Source organism: Haliaeetus albicilla, chromosome 13 (assembly GCF_947461875.1).
Source record: "Haliaeetus albicilla chromosome 13, bHalAlb1.1, whole genome shotgun sequence".
In the NCBI taxonomy this organism is placed as follows: domain Eukaryota; kingdom Metazoa; phylum Chordata; class Aves; order Accipitriformes; family Accipitridae; genus Haliaeetus; species Haliaeetus albicilla.
This window is the reverse complement of record NC_091495.1, coordinates 7602952-7621334: the sequence shown is the minus strand read 5'-3', so window position 1 is coordinate 7621334 and position 18383 is coordinate 7602952. Positions and strand designations below refer to the sequence as shown.

Sequence of the window (18383 nt, the reverse complement as noted above, 5' to 3'; positions counted from 1 at the left end):
AGAAGCATTTCTGAACCACTGGTAAAAGGAATTAAGGCCAGCTGGACTACTTGGTCTGTGTTTGATATATTCTAAATGAATAACTATTTTTTTTCCAGTCATAATGTGGTGTTTAGGCCAAGGCATGGCACAGAAATCAGAAACATTATTTTAACAAATTAAATAATTTTCATTAATGCTATTAAAATGTATCTGGCAGAAACAGCTTTGTATAATTTTTGAAATATTTTATCTGAAAGTTGCAGGGAGCTTTGACTAACCAGTGAAGAACAAATAAAACCTAAAGAGCATTAAGAACCCTGACAGTTAACCCAATTTTTTTTTTTTATAAATCTATTCAGATGGCATGAGTCAACTTTGGCCTTCCTACATGCTTGTTATTGTTTGTTCCTTTCTGTGCAACTAAAGCATCTTACTAGATTCTCAGTTTGGCAAACCTCTCCTTCACGTGAAATCAGCTAGGAGTTTAACTGTCAAAACACAGCTGACTTTGGGTCAGCTGTGTTAAACATATCATCCAAGTATTTTAGCTGCAGGTAAATTGTGGAGAGGTCTGAATCCCCTTCAGGGCTTTCAGACTAACTTAAGTTTTCAGAATAAACTGCCTTGCATGGCTTTCAACACCCCTCCCCCAATTATTTGAAGCTGCTTAAGTAAGTGGAATAAGTAATGCATTCTGGAATCTGATCATACTAGGCATGAGTTTTCCCACAGGACAGGCGTGGGTACTCTGGCATTCTTGTTTTGCTGTTGAACCTGTCTGTTCCACAACAGTGGCCAATTAACGTGTTAAATGGGTGCATCTTTCTGGCTACAGAGCTCCATACTTTCAGATCCAGGGCAAGACTTCCCACCTGGAACCAGAAGTCAGTTGAAAAGTAGTTAAGACTTGGTTCTGCATCTCAGAATTCCTCTGATTAAGTCTTTAAATGTAGCCAGCAAGCGTGTAACACATACTTAAAAGTCTACAGAGGTTGAGAAATGGATCTGTTCTAGGTAAGGGGACACTGCTAGGTAATGAGCTCAGTGGTTCACCCCTGCCTTCTTGGCATTTATTCTTGTATTAGATGAGGTGGCATGCCACAGTAGAACTTAAAGCTGTTCATTCCTTATTTAACGATGAGGTTCAGCAACAATAATGTCAATGCTGTAGATTGCAGACTGCCATAGTAATGCTGCTGGACAAATGGGAGAAAAGTCACTTTCAAGTAGTGATCTTGCATGATAAGTGGTCTAAGACACAGCTTTTGGGAAGTGTACTCCTCTGTAATTTGAAAGTATCTCAAAAGACTTAAGGCAAAGCAAGTTCTGGTATTTGAGCTTGCACATTGCAAAGCACAGGAGCCACTTCTGGGTCTGCCAAGATTGCTTCTGCAAGGTCCCAGGAAAACAATCTGACAAATAGGTGTGTCTAGATCATGCAGATAGGCCTTTAGTATAGCAACCTGCAACTCTACATACACAATTATCTCTTCTCTATCAAATCCTCTATTTCACAATCAATCAAGCCTGCAGTGGTATACAAGACTTCAGTGAGGACAAAAACATTGAAAAAGTTTCCTATTGAGCCAAGAATGAAGACAGTGTTGTGTGGAGTTGTTTTTTCCTGCTGACAGTTCCCTGTACTGCCTCTGCCCCTATCCATGCTTAAGCTAGGATCTAATATGCTCTGGGACAGAATCATTCTTGTGATTTAGATATGTGGCTAGCCTCAGGAAAAGGGACAGAAGAATGGCATGATGAACAATTTCTTGTCACAACAGAAACAAGATGACTAGAGGGAAAACCTCCTCTAGGCATGTCTGCTAGGAGGGGTGGTAGCTGCATATGCAGAACATAGTGGTCTCTATTGCATGAAAAGGCTTGTTCCTTAAAGCATTCCCTTTTCTGTGTACAATTACAAGGAATCTTGCATTTTATTTCTTATCAAGTTATTTTTTTAGTGATAAGTACTATACCCTAAGCAGAATTTCCCCCAAGAAAAAGTAGCAGTGTGGGTGCAGCACTTCCTTGTGTGAACAGTCAAATAGAGTTCAGTTGCCTACCCTTGTCTGCTCCTTGACACACATGCAGCCCAGACAAGGTAAGCAAACGCGATATGGACACTTGACTGATCTGGCTTTTTCTGCCTTTCAACTTCAGATTTTCTTGTAAATTCAAACCCTCCTGCACCCCACTTCCTCACATGTTAAGAAGAATCATCATCAGACACCTTGTACATTAAACATATGTTTTATGTTAGAACTCTTGACAAGACTATATTGTTATTACTACTTGAACAGTATTTCCTCCTTGGTCTTGCCTTGCAAGTCCTACCTTGCTTTCTTGTTCCATATATACACAGGAATAATACCATCATAAGAGGGAAGGAGGAGAAAATTCTTAGGTGAGTATGCTGGGGCTTAAGGACTCTACTCCTTCATAAACTCATCAACTGCAGCTATCCTTAAGCATGGTAGCAGGATTTTCCTCTATATATCCATAAAGGAGAAATCAGTCATGTGGTTATTTATTTTCAACTGTAGAGTGGCTTGCTTGCCACACTTTTTTTCCCAAGAAAGGATGACAGATATTTCTAAATAGTATTACATAAGTGTATCAGTTAGACCTCTTTTAATTCCTGATTTGAGTTTTTATATATAGTTTGTTTTGAAACCAATGCATGCTGCAGGCAGGTAAAAACAGCAATGGCCCTTAGAATTACCATATCTAAAAGTAGAATGGGTGACAGTTTCAAAATTGATAATTGAGGTATCGTATACTGTTTTGATGGGGCTCCTGCTTGATTCTTTTTTCATTGGTCAACTCTCAAACACTGAAGTGAATTGAGTGTATTATTGTACTGAAAGAGTTCACAGCTTACTTTCACAGTTGTAGCTTCCTATAAAGCAAAAACCTTTTACTTAAAGGTGGTAAAAAAACTGCAAAGTTGTAGATTTAGAGCTAAAACAGGAAAAAGTTCATGTAGCAGGGGTAGTTTTTATATAGATCTGTACATGACATCTAGATAAGATTTTTACATTAAAATTGGTCACTTAACTGATATGTACTAATTGCATTGCCTCACAGTAATGAACATCCACAGATGAAACTACTCTGAGAAAAAATTATGATCCTTCATCTTGGATTTCTGGGAATCACAGTAATTTCTGAAGCTACAAGCCTGATTTACAATTACAAGCAGACACATCATCTTCTGCTTTATATGCATGGACTTCATTTGTTAGTCATATGGCCCACAACCTGAGTCACTGAGTCTCAGGCTTCCCTAGAAGAGGGAAGAAGTATCATACCATGTTGTGCAAAAGTCACAGTGGTAAGTACAAGCTGCCCTGAGCGTCAGTATTTTTAAAACCCCAGTATGTTGTGATTAGTTATTTGTAATAGTCTTCCACATTTACCTTTGGGGAAAAATGTACAAAATCTTTTGTCAGATGGCAATTCAGAGAAGACTCTTAAGATGTAAGGCACTGTTCCCTCTCAAGGCAAGGTTGGTTAAAGTTAGATCAGGTTGTTCAAGGTCACATCTAGTAAAGCATGGCAATTTGTTTAAACAAAGTTATGATTTGAGTAGGAGATTAAATGATCTCCTCCATCTTAAATGTTAAAGTAGGGGGGATGGTTACAGAATAAATGTTGCTTACAAAAACTATTTTACTGTTTTTTACATGGAAATTTCATTACTTTAAAAATTATTTAAAGTTTGGTGTTATCCAACTTAAAAGACTTTCTATGAAACTTGCTAGCAGAAATCATCCATTTCCTTTTCTGATCCTTGACTGATGGCTGCAGTGCTTTTAGAAGGAATAAGACTGATCAAAGATAGGAACTGACATTAATCCTTAAAGAACTTCATAGAATGATGACAGTGGTAAAAAAATCCATGAAGGCTTGTAGGTTTCAGAAATTAGTTGCTTGGTGTCTCTTACATTTCAGTGTTTTGTCTTAACTCAGATACTTCCCAGTTTGCTCATGCTGAAAATTATGTTTCCAAGACCCTCTTTCCAAGATGGAATTTCTTGTATTTAACCCCCCTGCCCCCCCAAATCCCCAAACTTGAGGCTCTTGGCCTGTTTCTTAAAACAGTAACGTTTTCCTTCCTCCAGAGGATATCAAAACATGTGAGTTAAGAAATTCAAATCCATAATAGAATTTTTTGTTGTTGCAGATTTGTTAAAAAATAAATTGAGAACCAGCTTGTTAGATAACTTACTGTTTCAAATGTTTTTTAAGTGGCTATTAAATCACAATACCATAGCACTTCTCAGATTTCCAAACTTTATTCTCTCCTAGATAACTTTAAGACATCTTGCCATCTGTGGATAGTTTCTTTTGATAAAGTGAAGGGAAGCTGTTAGAAGCTTGGAGAACCAGTGCTGGCACAATCAATGTGTCACTGTATTTGGGAAAGGCATGATTCATGGTATGATAACATACAGTGCAGCACTTTCCCAGTCTACTTTCACAGCTGTCTTCTCCCAGTGATTCTTCCAGAGTCATCGTTCTTGAAAACAGCTGTTTTCATTTATGGTTGAAAACAGGTCTTTGAGCAGTGTAAACACTTTGACTCCCTCTGAGGGATTTCTGATTAAGGGCATGAAATGTTCAGAATGGTATTAGCTCTTTAGCAGTAAAAGCATTCATTTTTAAAATTTAAATGGTGATAAGCAGGAAGTGTGTATTGTATCTTTTATTCTGGAAGTAGTTAAGGATGGTTTGGAGCAGTAGGTTATGATGACCTTTTTTCAGGTACAGTTTAAAAAGTTGAGAGATTGAGTACAGCTTCTTTCAAACCTGTCTCTTGAAATCAGGCGCAGGTATTACAAAACTCTCCACCAACGTAGAATTAAGTCTCTCCTGGGAATTGTCCAAATGTATCACCTGCACAGTGACTGATGCAGTTCTTCATACATTATTTGATCCTAAGAGTGCCAAGATGAGAAAGAAAAAATACTTCAGACAATGGTAAAAAATCATGCAATGTTTAAAAGTGACTTTATATGTCACTTTTACAAGTGACTTTCACTTTGTTAAACAAACCAGCTATATGAGCCACAAGCTATATTTTAAAACATTTACAGACAAAAACCTAAATAAGGCAATAGCCCGCTACCCTGGCTCATAAATGAGGTTCTCCAGTGATAGTCACCAATGATATGTAGTTAAGAGAAGCCTTTGGCACACTTAGACTTAATATTGCCATGCTGCGTTCAGATTGCAGATTCACTAAGAAGATACTGCCCTCTTTACCAGGGGAACTGCTGAATTGATACTTTATTCCCTCACCTAGTTCTGCCAAAATGAACTGACAAGATCTTCTTTTGCTAGTTCCTTAATCCTTTTCATGAATCACTCAAATAACAGTTTTGAGGAATAGAATGATTTAAAGATGTTAACTTCCACTGAAATAACTGGCTTCAGAAGGTGATGTCTGTCCATAGTTTTAAGAACAACTTATTTTGGTTTGTCTTGAGTCAACCAATTAAACCAAAAGGAAGTTAATGGAACTGAGGTGTGTATGGGAGGGAAAAGGAAAAGTGTTAGAAGCACTAAATCGGTGAGATGCAGCTTTTTTTATTTTCCGTATTCATAAGAAGGTATGTAGAGAGTTTTTGTCAGCTTCAATTTGTGTAGCAGATAAGAAGTAGCATCTGGAAATGGGAGATGAGTTTCTTGTACTCCAAAAGATATTTCAAAATACCTAACAAAATTCTTCAGATGGATATAACTGAAATATAGGGCTCTGAGACATGGGACATTTAAGCTGCCTTTGAGATGCAGAATGACATTTCTGGTTAACTCCTAAGAACCAGAAGAGTATGTACTAACACTTAGCAGTGATTACCATGTTAGAGGGGATGTTTTAAGTTTTTGTGGCTGTTGCTTCTGAACCATTTGCTTAATAATTAGCAGAGGGGAAGAAAACAACCACCAATACCATCTTTAAAAGGGTCTTGGAGCCAAAGATCACTGACCATCACCATACAATAATAATGAAAGGAAATAGTTAACTAGTTAACTTCTCTCTGGCTAGTGTTCAAAGTGAATATATTAATGTATTTTGGCTGCAGTAGACTCTTGGCAACACAGAGACCTATATGCAAAAGCTCTGCAGCAATAACAATTCCTCTATATATAAACTTCTCAATTACAGTAAGATGATTGAACAGCTTTCAGTTATTAAAGAACAGGTCATAAGGAAACCTTTAAAACAAACTTCCTTGATAAATGCAAATACTGAAAAGAGTGATAAGAAATAACTAAGATGGTAAAGTGTATTTTACGTCCTATCTCAAAATGCTGCCTTTTGCACGTTAACAGAAATGGTTGAGCATCTTTGGGTGTCACATCCATCTAGGGGGGAAAAAAGGTTGTGGCAAGGTGTGGTATACTCTAAAGGCCTCAACTTTTAAATGAAAATTCCACGGACATAAGATGTTAAGGTCAGGTCAGTAACTAATCTGGGAATGTCAATGAGAAGTCCAAGGAGCCATACTAAGAGATAACCCTGATAGCATCATAATCAGTCTACATGCAATGCATCATCTGCAGCTGAAAAGGGAGACTTTAATTTCTGACCTTGTAAAAAAACATCAGGTTTGCTTAATGCAGAAACAGGTAGTGTCAGTTTGAAATACATGCAAGTATAGTGCAACCTTAACTATTCCCACCAGTCTCCAGCATAAAAAGAGCGTCCTTTCTAGGGGAGTAGTGAGGCCTGCACACTTGCAGCTTATCTTACCTTTTTTGATACTGAAGATTTCACTTTCCTAAAAGCTTCTTCAAAGTGTTTACGGGAGATCTTGATTTCTCCTTAAAGAACAAAGCATAATAAATTAATAAAATTGCAGGCAAGTGACAATCAAATGATTGTTGCATGTATTTCAAGGCAGCATTCATGAAACCTAACTAACTGCATGTGCTAGTCAGTTGGATGAGATCTGATTCAGTAGTGTTAGGAACACCTGAACTCTTGTATTTTATGTAGCGTCCTGTCTATGATCTTTGGGAAGATCTTAATCCCTCTATCCCTTGCACCTTAAGCCAAGGAATACTTACTTGTTTCTGAAAGTTATTTTAGGTATTAGTGTTTCCACCAGCAGATTGAGAATTTCAAAGATGCCAAGTTAACTGCAGCTTACATCAAATCCAGTTAGAATTCAAGTCCCTTGACCCTTCTGGAAGTGAATGCCTCTAATCTTGCTGCCTCCAGTTCTGGCCTTCATTTTCTATACATATTTAATATTAAGCTTCCCTACAGAGTATTATTTAGTAAGTACCTAGAAAACATTTTGTTACCATTCTAATTCTACTGCAGGATGCTCAATTCCTAAACAAGTGACTTCATATCATTGCCTTGTCCAGCATTACCCAGACATGATGAAAGCTTTCACTTTTACAACTCCCTCTATTTAAGTTTATGCAAATTGCCTTTTTAACCTTAATGCAGCTATCCACAGTAATTATTCCTAATCCCAACCTTTTGAACAGTTTTTTTTAGTATGCTAAAATGTAAGCATACCTCAAATAAATCATCGATACCTTTGCTCTCACAAGCAAGTGCCTGGTTTAATCTAGACTTAAGAATCCCAAGATACCAATCCTATACAGATTCATTACAATGCTAACATTATGCACAGGTATCAGATAAGATAGAGGTACAAAAATTATGTCTTTAGAGTCAATTTGGTGCATTTTTTAAAATGTGTTTCATTAAGACACTTTTTCTTCCACAGATACGTATTGCCACTACCTTTGCATACATCTTTGTAAGGTGAAATGGGATGTGCTGACATGAAAAAACTGTTAAGATTCCTCATTAATATATCTGATGTCTGAGTTTAACAAAAATCTGCTGATACAGCAAAAGACTACATAGCAGATAGAAGGCACTAAATTAAAGATGAGAACTTGTTTAAGGTATAAAACAGAACAGCAAATAGTCTACAATTATTATTACCTGCTTTAAAGTAAAGATGAAGGTTAAAGTTCACTGAACTAAACATACAACCTTGCTGCTCTCTCATCTCAATTCTCTGAAGCTCTTATTCAAGATTCCCATTACCATATAAAGTTATACCAGTATAAATGAAGATGTAAATTTAAAATATGAGCATTTTAACTTATTTCCTCAAGGAAACACTACTTGTAGTAAGAAAAAAAAAAGAGTTCAATTTGGGTCTTTCACAGAAACCAAATTAAGATTGAGTCAGATTTTTTTTTTCTATTTACGTAGGTAAGTTAAGGATAGCTGGTTCCCTTTCCTCTTAATTTGAAAGTATCAAACAAGGACCAGATCTTGCTTTTCAAATTCAACCACAAAGTCTTTAATTAATCTCACTTGTTAAACCATACTCGCTTTTAACTGCTGTAACAAGAAGTCTCATAGACTCTGTGCTTAAGAAGATCAGCTTTACAGACTATGCAGGTGCTATGGGGTCACTGGCTATCTCTTAAAAAAATAAAAAAAAATCCCAAAAGGGACACTCCGGTATAAGGTCATAGTTTAGAAGGTCAATGAAATCTCTGCATTTGTCTTTGCAGCTGAAAGTGTCAAGAGAGTCTCATACCCTATACATTCTTTGTAACTGGATCTATTTGAAATAAATATACAGGAAGTATTAAACTAAAATAGGTCAGTTGAGATGTTAACAGTAAGTCACCAAGACCAGATGGTGTTCACCCAAAGGTTCTGAAGGAACTTGTTTATGAGACCACAGAACTGCTAGTTAAATCGTGTAACTTGTTACACCCACCAAAGGACTGGGAACTCCAAAGAATTGTAGAAAAGATTCTTTGGTGGACTGAAAGCTGATTAAAGGATATAAAATAGAGCTTAAGGCTTAATGGTCAGTTTTCAGGATTGGGCACAGGCAGCAGTAGGGTCCCACTCTGGCATCAGTGCTGAAATCTGTTTTATGCAGCATCTTCATCAGTGGTTTGAAAACAGGACCCAGAAGTGGAAACTCCAAGTTTGCAAATGATATTGAACTCTTCTGGGCAGTCAAATGCTGGGCCAATAATGAGGAACTCCAGAGGGACCTCATAAAACTGAAAGTCTGCCCAATCTTTATTAAGATTCCCCCTTCTTCCCCCAGACAAACTGCAATATCTGGCAACTCCCAGACTGCAGTGACTAACATAATCAGCTCTCCTAGGACTGTTCAAGTTGGAAGTAGAATTTGTGGATTCCTATAAGAAATATCACAAAAAGGATATCTTTCCATTTCACTATAAAAAAGTCCCTTCAAGCAAACCACTGTTGAGTGTTAAGAAAAACACACCCCTGAATTTATTCCAGAGGGAGAACACCAGGTATAACAAGGAAGTTGCAACAGAGTTTCTACAGAATAGAAAGGAGCAGGACTGATCTCAGCCAGCTGATTCCAAAGCGACTGATGAAGACACAAAGCACACATCTACAGTCATGTACAGAGCATAGGAAGGCAGTCAGTTGTGCTTGTCCTGTGGTAACACTGAAAGGTGAAATTCCCCAGTCTGTGTACACACACTACCCTTTTGAAGATATAAATGAACAAGGTCTCAAATCAGAAACCACCTCATACACTTTCATACCAGCCAGGGCTGACATCTTGGAAATCTAAACCCAAGGACATCACAAACAAGCAGCTGCTATAAACATGCCAATCAAGCTATGCATATATTATGGACTTGCTGGCTGCCAACACATCCATATAAGAAGTGCTCAGGCTGCAGTCCTAAATGTGAAGGCTGAATTCAAGTGATGAGCATCTTTGAATAGAGCCTGGTCTATTCTGGGTAATTATAAAAACAAACAGGATAAATTCAGAAATTTCCATCTCAAATCAAGAGCTTTCTCCATCTACAGCAAACAAAATGGGTAACCAAGTCATACAACAGTGAAGGTTTTTATAGTTTGTTTCTCCATCCCCGGCCCCAATGAACATGCTAGTTCCCTCAAAACAAGAAATACAAACATTCTGTTCTGTTAACCTACTGTTAAAAAACAGATGGGACTAGTTATGTACTAGAGCAAAAAGAATGATTCAAAGCCATTAAAATTCCAGCGTGGTTCTCGGAAATCAGAGGCATAATGAAAGCCTAATATCTTTTCCAAGGACATCATCTGAAAAGTCACAATTCCATCTTAGCTTTGCGTTTTGACTTAAGGGTAGAATAACAGAATTACTGGGAAAAGTCTAGATACACACACATTTTACATAAGAGTTTCAATTTCCAATTATGTTTTCTTATCTGCACAGAAAAAAAGAATAATTTAAAAAACAGGAAAATACAACTTAAAAGTGCAGAGAGATATGGAAAGGGCAGACATTGTACTTGAAACAATTTATAACTCCCTGTTAAAGTCCTGCCAAGAGCCACTGATAAGCTAAACACCTAAGATAAAAAATGGCACTCAGATTTTCCTAGTGCCATTACTACTAGGTGCATGGATTCAGTTACACAGTACAATTTTGCACCAAAGGTATGTGATCAGTATGTGTGCAGTTACAACTGCACTCATATCTGCAAATAAGTCAGTATAATTAGTCTTTGATAGTGATGTGGAAATCTGGCAAAGACATTCAGTCTAGTACATAAACTGTCAGTTTATACTACCATTTAACATAAACTTTTCTTTAAGGTTACAAGGTTCAATTCTTTTAGAAAAAAATTTTATGCTGAACCTCCAGCATAACCATTTTTTCCTGTACTCTCCCCTACGTATACTTCAAATATGCTTATGTGTTCTTGAAACAAATCTGACTTAATTTTTGTTTGGCTTAGAAGTCATCAATCATTTACATACAGCATGTACACCTTTATGCTTGTCTTGCACTACCTTAAATACTTTACATTCCATTTATCTTCTCACTGTTCAGTTAAGGTTTTTGTAGAGCTTTCTTACCTTTCTTGCTTTGAGTATTCCACAGGGCCATTTCCTGTCTCAAGGCGCAAATTGAAGCCTCACGCACTAGAGCAGAAAGGTCTGCCCCTCTACAGATACAAACAGAATAGGTTATTTTAGGATAAATTTCTCTTGTCTTTAGCTAATGGCATATAGAAAGGCAAGAAACTATAAATGATGGTAAGAGGCTGGTTGTGCTGTCATAAAGGTTCATCTTAAGAACATTGGAAAGAGGTCCGAGGACAACCCACTGCTGCAATGTTCATTATGGAGTAACGTCCTCCAGATTTTAGCCACAGATTAAAATCAAATAAATGAGAGGCAAGGGGAGAGGCAAAAACCCCACCCAGCATCCTTAAAAATGCCAAAAGATTGATTAATATTGTGCTACTTGGTAGGAACTTGATTTTTTTTTTTATCAGTCTTATGAAAGATTCAAATGGAATCACCCATTATTACAAAAGAGAGCTGCTTGCTCAAAGCTGCATCAACAGTTAACATCCTCTTAAAATAATAGTATCCACAGAACATGGTCAGATCAGTCTTTCTAAATATTTGTTTTCAGTTTCCAGCTGTTGAACTTTTCACAAGCCTTCAAAATGGTACAAGTCATTGAACCAAAGAAAATTTTCACAATTAACTCCCTATGTTTCATTTTGGGGTGCCAGGAATACTGCTGTATTTAAAACACAAAACCATACCCCACCCACCCACCCAAAAAAGCCCACAAAAACCCACCCCACGAACAAAAAACCCCCAAACCCAAAACCCAAACAAACCCAAACAAACAATCCCCCCCCCCCCCAAAAGACAGTGAGTGAAAGGGGCAAAGAAAAAGTACTCATCTTTCCCAAATATGAAACAATGACAAAATAAATATCATTATTGGTGATAGCTTCCATTTCTAAGATTCAAAAGCAATATTGTGACAAGCAGCATGTCATAAACTTTATCTTTTGTGAACTTCAGAAAATCATTAACTCTTAATAAATCATTTAATAGATTAAAGCTTTTTGAAGTTTTGTACAACACAATTCCAAATTATTCTGACAGATATGGCCATCAAGCTTTCCTAAAAAAAAAACAAAAAAAACCCAAAAAACCACACACCTCGGTATTCCCAAAGCACAAGTTGAAATAGGCCCTCATTACTTTGTCAAACACGCTGCTTTCAACTGTGTGACAGAACAAGTTGGTTATGGTTGTTTAACCAATTTGCTTTCATCATCGTTGTATATGGGTCCACAACTTAAAGAGGGCTCTTTTATCCTCAGTGTATGCAAGAATTGTAAAATAAAACCACGCAAAGCCAAGAGGCCTCTACTGATTACATGAAGAGGACTATTCCAGATGAAAGAGACTTTAGCATATTTGCCCTATATTCCTACCAACTCCTTGGAAAAAAACACAAGTGAAAGCAAGAAAAATAGCATAAGGGAAAAGGCTTATAAACCCTGAAAGTTAAGAGATCCTCTTGATAATCACAACATAACACACATTATCACACATCAGAAGACTGTTGGTACAGCACATCAAATATATTCAAGTCAAAACTAGAAGCTACTCACGTATAACAATCACAATGTTGACTGTAAGCAATTTCTTCAAGGCTTACATCAATATCTAGTGGAGGCCGGGTGCCGTCCTAAAGGAGTTGAGATAATAAAAAGAGAAAGATAAGAAAAGTTGTGGGGGTTTTTTGTTTTTTGTTTGGTTGGGGTTTTTGTTTGGTTGGTTTTTGTGGGGTTTTGTTTGTTTGTTTGTTTTTTTTTTACACATGCCATCCCCAAAGTGATTAAGTTTCATCAATCAGGAATCTTATAGGGGTCTGACAAATTCCCTGAAATATCCACAAATATTAACATTTTTAATCTCAAACCGGCAAGAAGGACAACCTGCCTTAAAAACATTTAATTATGAAATAATAAGTAATGCTAAATTTTAGCTTCCCATCAACAGATTAGGTTTTCTCTAACAAAATGATGGCCAGCCTGTCACAGGGCAATGTAAGGCTGACACTGTTCCATATGTGGACATGCCTTAAGTAGCTGGTTACATCAACAGCATTGTTTAGCTGAACTTCCTCTAGTTTTACTATGTGTTGAAATCAAATAGCTAAGCAATAAGCATGTAGATTTAGTCTTATCTCACCTTGAAGACTGAATTAATTATATATCTTTTATGTTCTAGACATACATTTTCAAACTTAAAAAGTTTTCCATTCTGGATTTCATAAAAGTTTACATATACTGTAGATACTCCTGTAGACTTTTTGACACTACTCTTCCATATTATTACTGCTTCCTCCACAAGATCCCAGAAGTGGTTTCTTTTGTTATTATTTTTACATCTCCAACAGCAAAAAATATTAAATGCTATAAATTATATTTGAAACTAGCCCACAAAATTTTCAAGCACTGTAAGCATGGAGATCTCCCTATTACCCTTAGACAACAGTAAAGTAGTATCATGGTAGTACAGAGATTCTAGATGTCTATAGTATCAAACAATATCTGAGTTTAGACATGAAAGGGCATTTTTTTGGTACAATTGATGTATTTCTGCCAGAAACTCATTTGACAGAAAAGTACAAATTCTTATAATTCTTTTCTGACTTCTTCAGGTGAACTAACATACCACGTATCTACAACACCTTCAAAAGAAAAAAATAAAACGTATAGTAACTGGCAAGTTAAAACCCTTGACTACTTAACAGACAGTAGAATAATCAAGGACTAGGCAGAGTAAGGGAGCAATCTTGGATGAATCTTTGGTAGAATACCAGTTAGAAAGGGGAAAAAAAACAAAACAAAACCAAACAAACCAACCAACCAAAACCAAAAACCAACAAAAAGACAAAGGAACAGCCTGATTTTGAAACATCTTGAAAGAAGAGACTTCAACCTGGAAACAAGGAAGCCTCATACAATTTCATATGGGATATTTTAGTAATTGTTGTACAAGACTGCAAGCCAGAGAGACACCTTCTCTGCTAAAAATAAATGTTTTACCTATTGCTTTGAGTAGCAACATATGTTAGCCATTTTTTGAGTGGGATGATCCGCCTGCTCTGGAGACAAGCTCAGCAGTATGTGCACCAGAGAAGCTCGATACAGCTTGCAGGAATGTAAGTACACTAGTAACTTAAACAGGTGAAGACATGCTTCTCTTACATAATTAATATGCAATTTGAAAATGACTGATTTGTACAAGTTAACTGAAATAAAACCCTTTCACAACAAGCCTTCAACCTACGTTCAAGCTGTCTGTCTTCCTTACAACATATTCCTCCCCCTAACTCCCTTTTCTACTCCTCATGCTGCCTTTGTAAGCATCCATGTTTTCCCTTAGCAACGATTCGCAGTTTCTACGTCTTGTACATGTATTCCTTGGAGATTTCTGGGAACGCATACCATCACCCAGAAGCCACCCACATCTGCACCAAACATTTTGTTTTATCTAGCCCTGAGCACATATTTAAGCAAGTGTTGCTGTACACAGATTTTTCAAATTTCCTTACCTAGAATGCATGGATGAAGTCTGACAAAAAAAAAAAAGGCATTTCAGTTAATTTAACATATTTTCTTCTCTCCATATTCCAAGTTCTTCTTGCAGATAACTCCTATACATTTTTAAAGAAAGTAACAACCTATTTCTTGTTCTTAGCACTAGAAACAAATCTTTGCCTAGCTTTATGAGAACTCTGGTGACTGCAGAAGTAGTGAGAACAGCACCAGCCTCCTCATGGAATGAACATGGAAACACGCAAGGAAAAGACTCATTCAGAGAATGTTTGTATCTCATTTCTGCTGGCCTCTTAATTAAGAGCTGAGAAAAAAAAAATCCATTAAAGACTTAACACCTCATTCACTACAAAGATTTGTAACCAAAATATTAAGACTAGTTTGAATTAAGTATGCACGGAAGTATCTGGCATTCCAAAAATAACATGCCCTGATAACTAAGGACAGGATCCGCAGGAACCAAGCTGGTAAACACTATGCAATGCATTGCTTACATCACAAGACGACCCATAATCAGGTAAGGGCACAGCAAAGATGGTTTGTCAGGAGAAGGCAAATCACTCTGATAACAGGATAATGACAAGGTTAGCACATCCCATGTGCCACTCCTCTTGGTGTTATCCCAACAGGAAGATAAGACTGTAGCCACAAAGATTCCCAGAAGGAGGTAGTAAAGACACTTTTCAGCAACCTCGCCCAAGATTTATGGCAGCTGAAGTAAGCATGATTCTGAACCGTTTGATTCTTAAAGGGAATCCAGAAAACAGTTCTCTCTAACAACCAGTTTGTCATTGCCAGTCAAGGGGAAGCCAAGAGATGAAATGAGGCCTCAACACAGAGTTCCTTATTCTCAGTGTTGAACACAAGTGATCCTGGCCCTACCACTTGGATGCATGCATCTGGGTGACTATATGTGGCTGTGACGAGCATTAGCAAGTGAAATCTATGACAGTGTGAGACAAATCAGTGTTTAATACCACCTTCCCCTCCCATGAAGTCTTGCACCAAGCTTTGCTGCACTATTTTCCTACACCACTAATTACAGTGAGAGCATCTGAGACAGTTACAAATCTCCAAAGATTTTCTGGCAAAAATTAGGTAGAGCAAGGCTCAACACCTGTACATTAAAAAACAGAGCAGATGTAAACTCTGTACCAGAATCCTTCTCTGATTAGACAGTCACTAGACTAGACCCTTACTACCCACTTCTTCCAGAAGAACAAGGTTGGTTGTATTAAGTCAGAACAATCATATAAGCCCAATTTTTAAAGAACACTTTGAGTTATCTTTAAAAATAAATTTGGTAAAATAAAAGCCGTAATTCCTTACAGTATGTTTGAAAAATTACTCATGGATGTAACACTCAAATTCCCTCTAGGTCTTTCAAACAGCAACCATCTTTAAGAACAGGGTTGTAAAAAGTTTTAACTATTTTTATAAAACTTAGAAACAATAAACTGTTCTACTGCTAATAGCAAATGGGGGCATACTTACTTTTTTTCCTCCATGAAGTAATGCATAGAACAAGTGAAGGAAAGTCTACCATCCTGAATTTGTAATAAGTCTGACTTTTGAACAGTCATTTTGGCATGAAGGAACATGCTTGAATGAGTTCTCACTTTCTGAATTCTCCTATGGATTAACTATTGTGTACACCACAACTTTATGCTTATGCAAGTCTGAATTATCTTTTTACAAATTTGCTAAATAATTTTTGCCACACTTTCCATAATACAGTGCTACCTTTTCTCTATAGTGAAGACCTGGTCTCCTTTGCAGCTCAAAAAAAAAATAATCTGATAGAACACCTGCTCTTAACAATCACTGTTGATCTACTAGAAAAAGTAGGAAATATCTGAGTAATTCATAATGCTTTGTATGTTCTTTTTTTAAGGCCTTGGTTACTACTGTACCGTACTTAAGAGAAATACTCAAATAGAATTCTATAATCCAAATCTCTGAAGTGGCAGAATGTGCCATTAACCACAGGGAGGACCCATGAAGGCAGGTATTTTACATTTTCACATTTACTTTGACCTACAACCTCTATCATCACAAGCTTCCTTTAATCCTAAAGGCAATTAAGTGTCACAATTACTGTTGAGCAAATACAGCTGGAGATTGTGAATCATTTTGGTGAATGTGTGGACCTCCCCCCCCAAAAAGCTTACAAACCACTTCGAGGCCCATTACTCACACAGATAGGAATCTTTTAATTAAATCTGTTCAAACTGTGACTGTAAAGGCAGCAGCTTCTATGTTTAACAGGTTTGCTTCACTCGAGATCTATCAAGCCCTTGCAGTCTCAGAGCAAATTTAACAGCAAATGTGGCTGACGGTTTATTTTTATGACCTTATGTAATATCTGAAAGTGTTTCATGAGACAGGATTATGCAATTCTCTGTAAAATTTAATTTATATTAAATCATTCCACTGAGCTTCAAGATAAGGATTTATTTCTAAATACTCACTTTGGTGATGGTCTTTAAAATAGCAAGTCGATCTTCAGGTGGTGGCAAACCCACAAACAGCGTTTTATCCAGTCTACCAGGACGCAGGATAGCTGGGTCAATGATATCTTAGGGAGGGGAGAAAAAAAAAAAAAAAGAAAAAAAGAAAAAATTATCCTGAAATGAGATACACCCTTAGAAAAGCGTACACAGAAGAAGGAATACATGCATACTTGTACCAAGATTCAAAGAAGCATTTGTGCCATGATATGAAGCTCTGAGCATTAAAATAGCTGACTGAAATAGTTTCATCTCTGTCAGGTAGGAGCCTCTATTACCCAGTACAGTTAAGCCACATCTGCTCAAAGATGGCTCATAAATACTAGTTTCATCTCTTCAAAAATGAAGACAACTATCTTTAGCAATACAGTACTAGAACATTTTTACTGTCATACCTAGCATGGTCAAGTGAGGAATTCCACATTAATTCATAACAAAGGAAAAAAATGCTTCTAGTTTGTTCTGTTGGAAGGAACTCTACCCATATTAACTGTTGCAAATCTGCTTGAAAGGCACAGTGATAAATTAAGAATAACAAGTACACAGGGCCAATCATAAGCATCAATATCTAAACAATTTCACTGGACATTTGCATTTCTACTACCTATTAATTTTCTGAATAGTAAAATAGGAAACCCATGAAACCACAAAATGCAGCTGCAAAGTACAGAATTTGTCTCCCAGGAAGAACTACAGACTCCAAATTTTATTACGTGTGGAGAACTAAGAAACCAAAAATCATCGCAAACATTTCTAGAAAACCATTCAAAGCTTAAATGTAATAGAAATGTCTAGCAGCCTTTTAGCACTACAGGCTTCAATACTGAACTTCCACAAACAGTAAGTCAGGATATAAATACTAAGGAATATTGGTATTAACAAGAGATACAAAGAGGGCATATAACCTGGGAAAGACCTCAATTCCTGTCTGTATTTCAGCAGAAACTGCCTGGATTATGTTTCCAAATGCTTCTTGATGCCCCATTTCCCCATCTACCCAAACCAGTGACAGTATTGCTCTATTTCACTAAGGAATTCTTTTGAGTCATCATCTCTGGAAGTATTTAAAAGACATATAGACGTGGCACTTAGGGACATGGTTTAATGGTGGCCTTGGCAGTGTTAGGTAAGGGTTGGAATTGATCTTAAAGATCTTTTCCAACCTAAATGATTCTATGAAATCCTACATACTACAGTAATGTGAACAGCAAAGTCACAAAAGCACCCACAGAAGATACAAAGAAAACTGTACTTTTTTGAAGCCTGTAAGTTATATAGATGTGTTAAGCAGCTATTGCAAGCAATCCAAAAATAACAGTTCAAAGTTACACCTAAGTCTTAAGCTGGAAACTATCAAGGACTCTAAATGAAGCTGTAAACACCCCTACAATCATTACATCCTCCTCACAAAATGTAGCTAGCAGACAAACTACATGCATATTAAAGGTGAAGAACTGA

General features: G+C 36.9%; 1 protein-coding gene and 1 long non-coding RNA gene across 2 annotated transcripts in view; one reads left to right on the top strand and one right to left on the bottom strand.

Annotated features, from left to right (window-relative positions):
• Positions 1-4675: 4675 nt before the first annotated feature.
• The window catches only part of NVL (nuclear VCP like), a 42978-nt gene continuing 29270 nt past the window's right edge, over positions 4676-18383 (bottom strand). The window contains exons 19-23 of the mRNA XM_069800056.1: positions 16887-16993; positions 12460-12536; positions 10892-10980; positions 6743-6813; positions 4676-4922 (exon numbers count right to left, since the gene is read on the bottom strand). Coding sequence (XP_069656157.1) covers positions 4878-4922; positions 6743-6813; positions 10892-10980; positions 12460-12536; positions 16887-16993 — 389 coding nt within the window. The 3' untranslated portion in view covers positions 4676-4877. The remainder of the gene's footprint in view (positions 4923-6742; positions 6814-10891; positions 10981-12459; positions 12537-16886; positions 16994-18383) is intronic.
• On the top strand, positions 4888-11579 carry LOC138688548 (uncharacterized). Its single transcript, XR_011327411.1, has 2 exons — positions 4888-4982; positions 5017-11579. It is a non-coding gene; the product is annotated as an uncharacterized lncRNA (long non-coding RNA).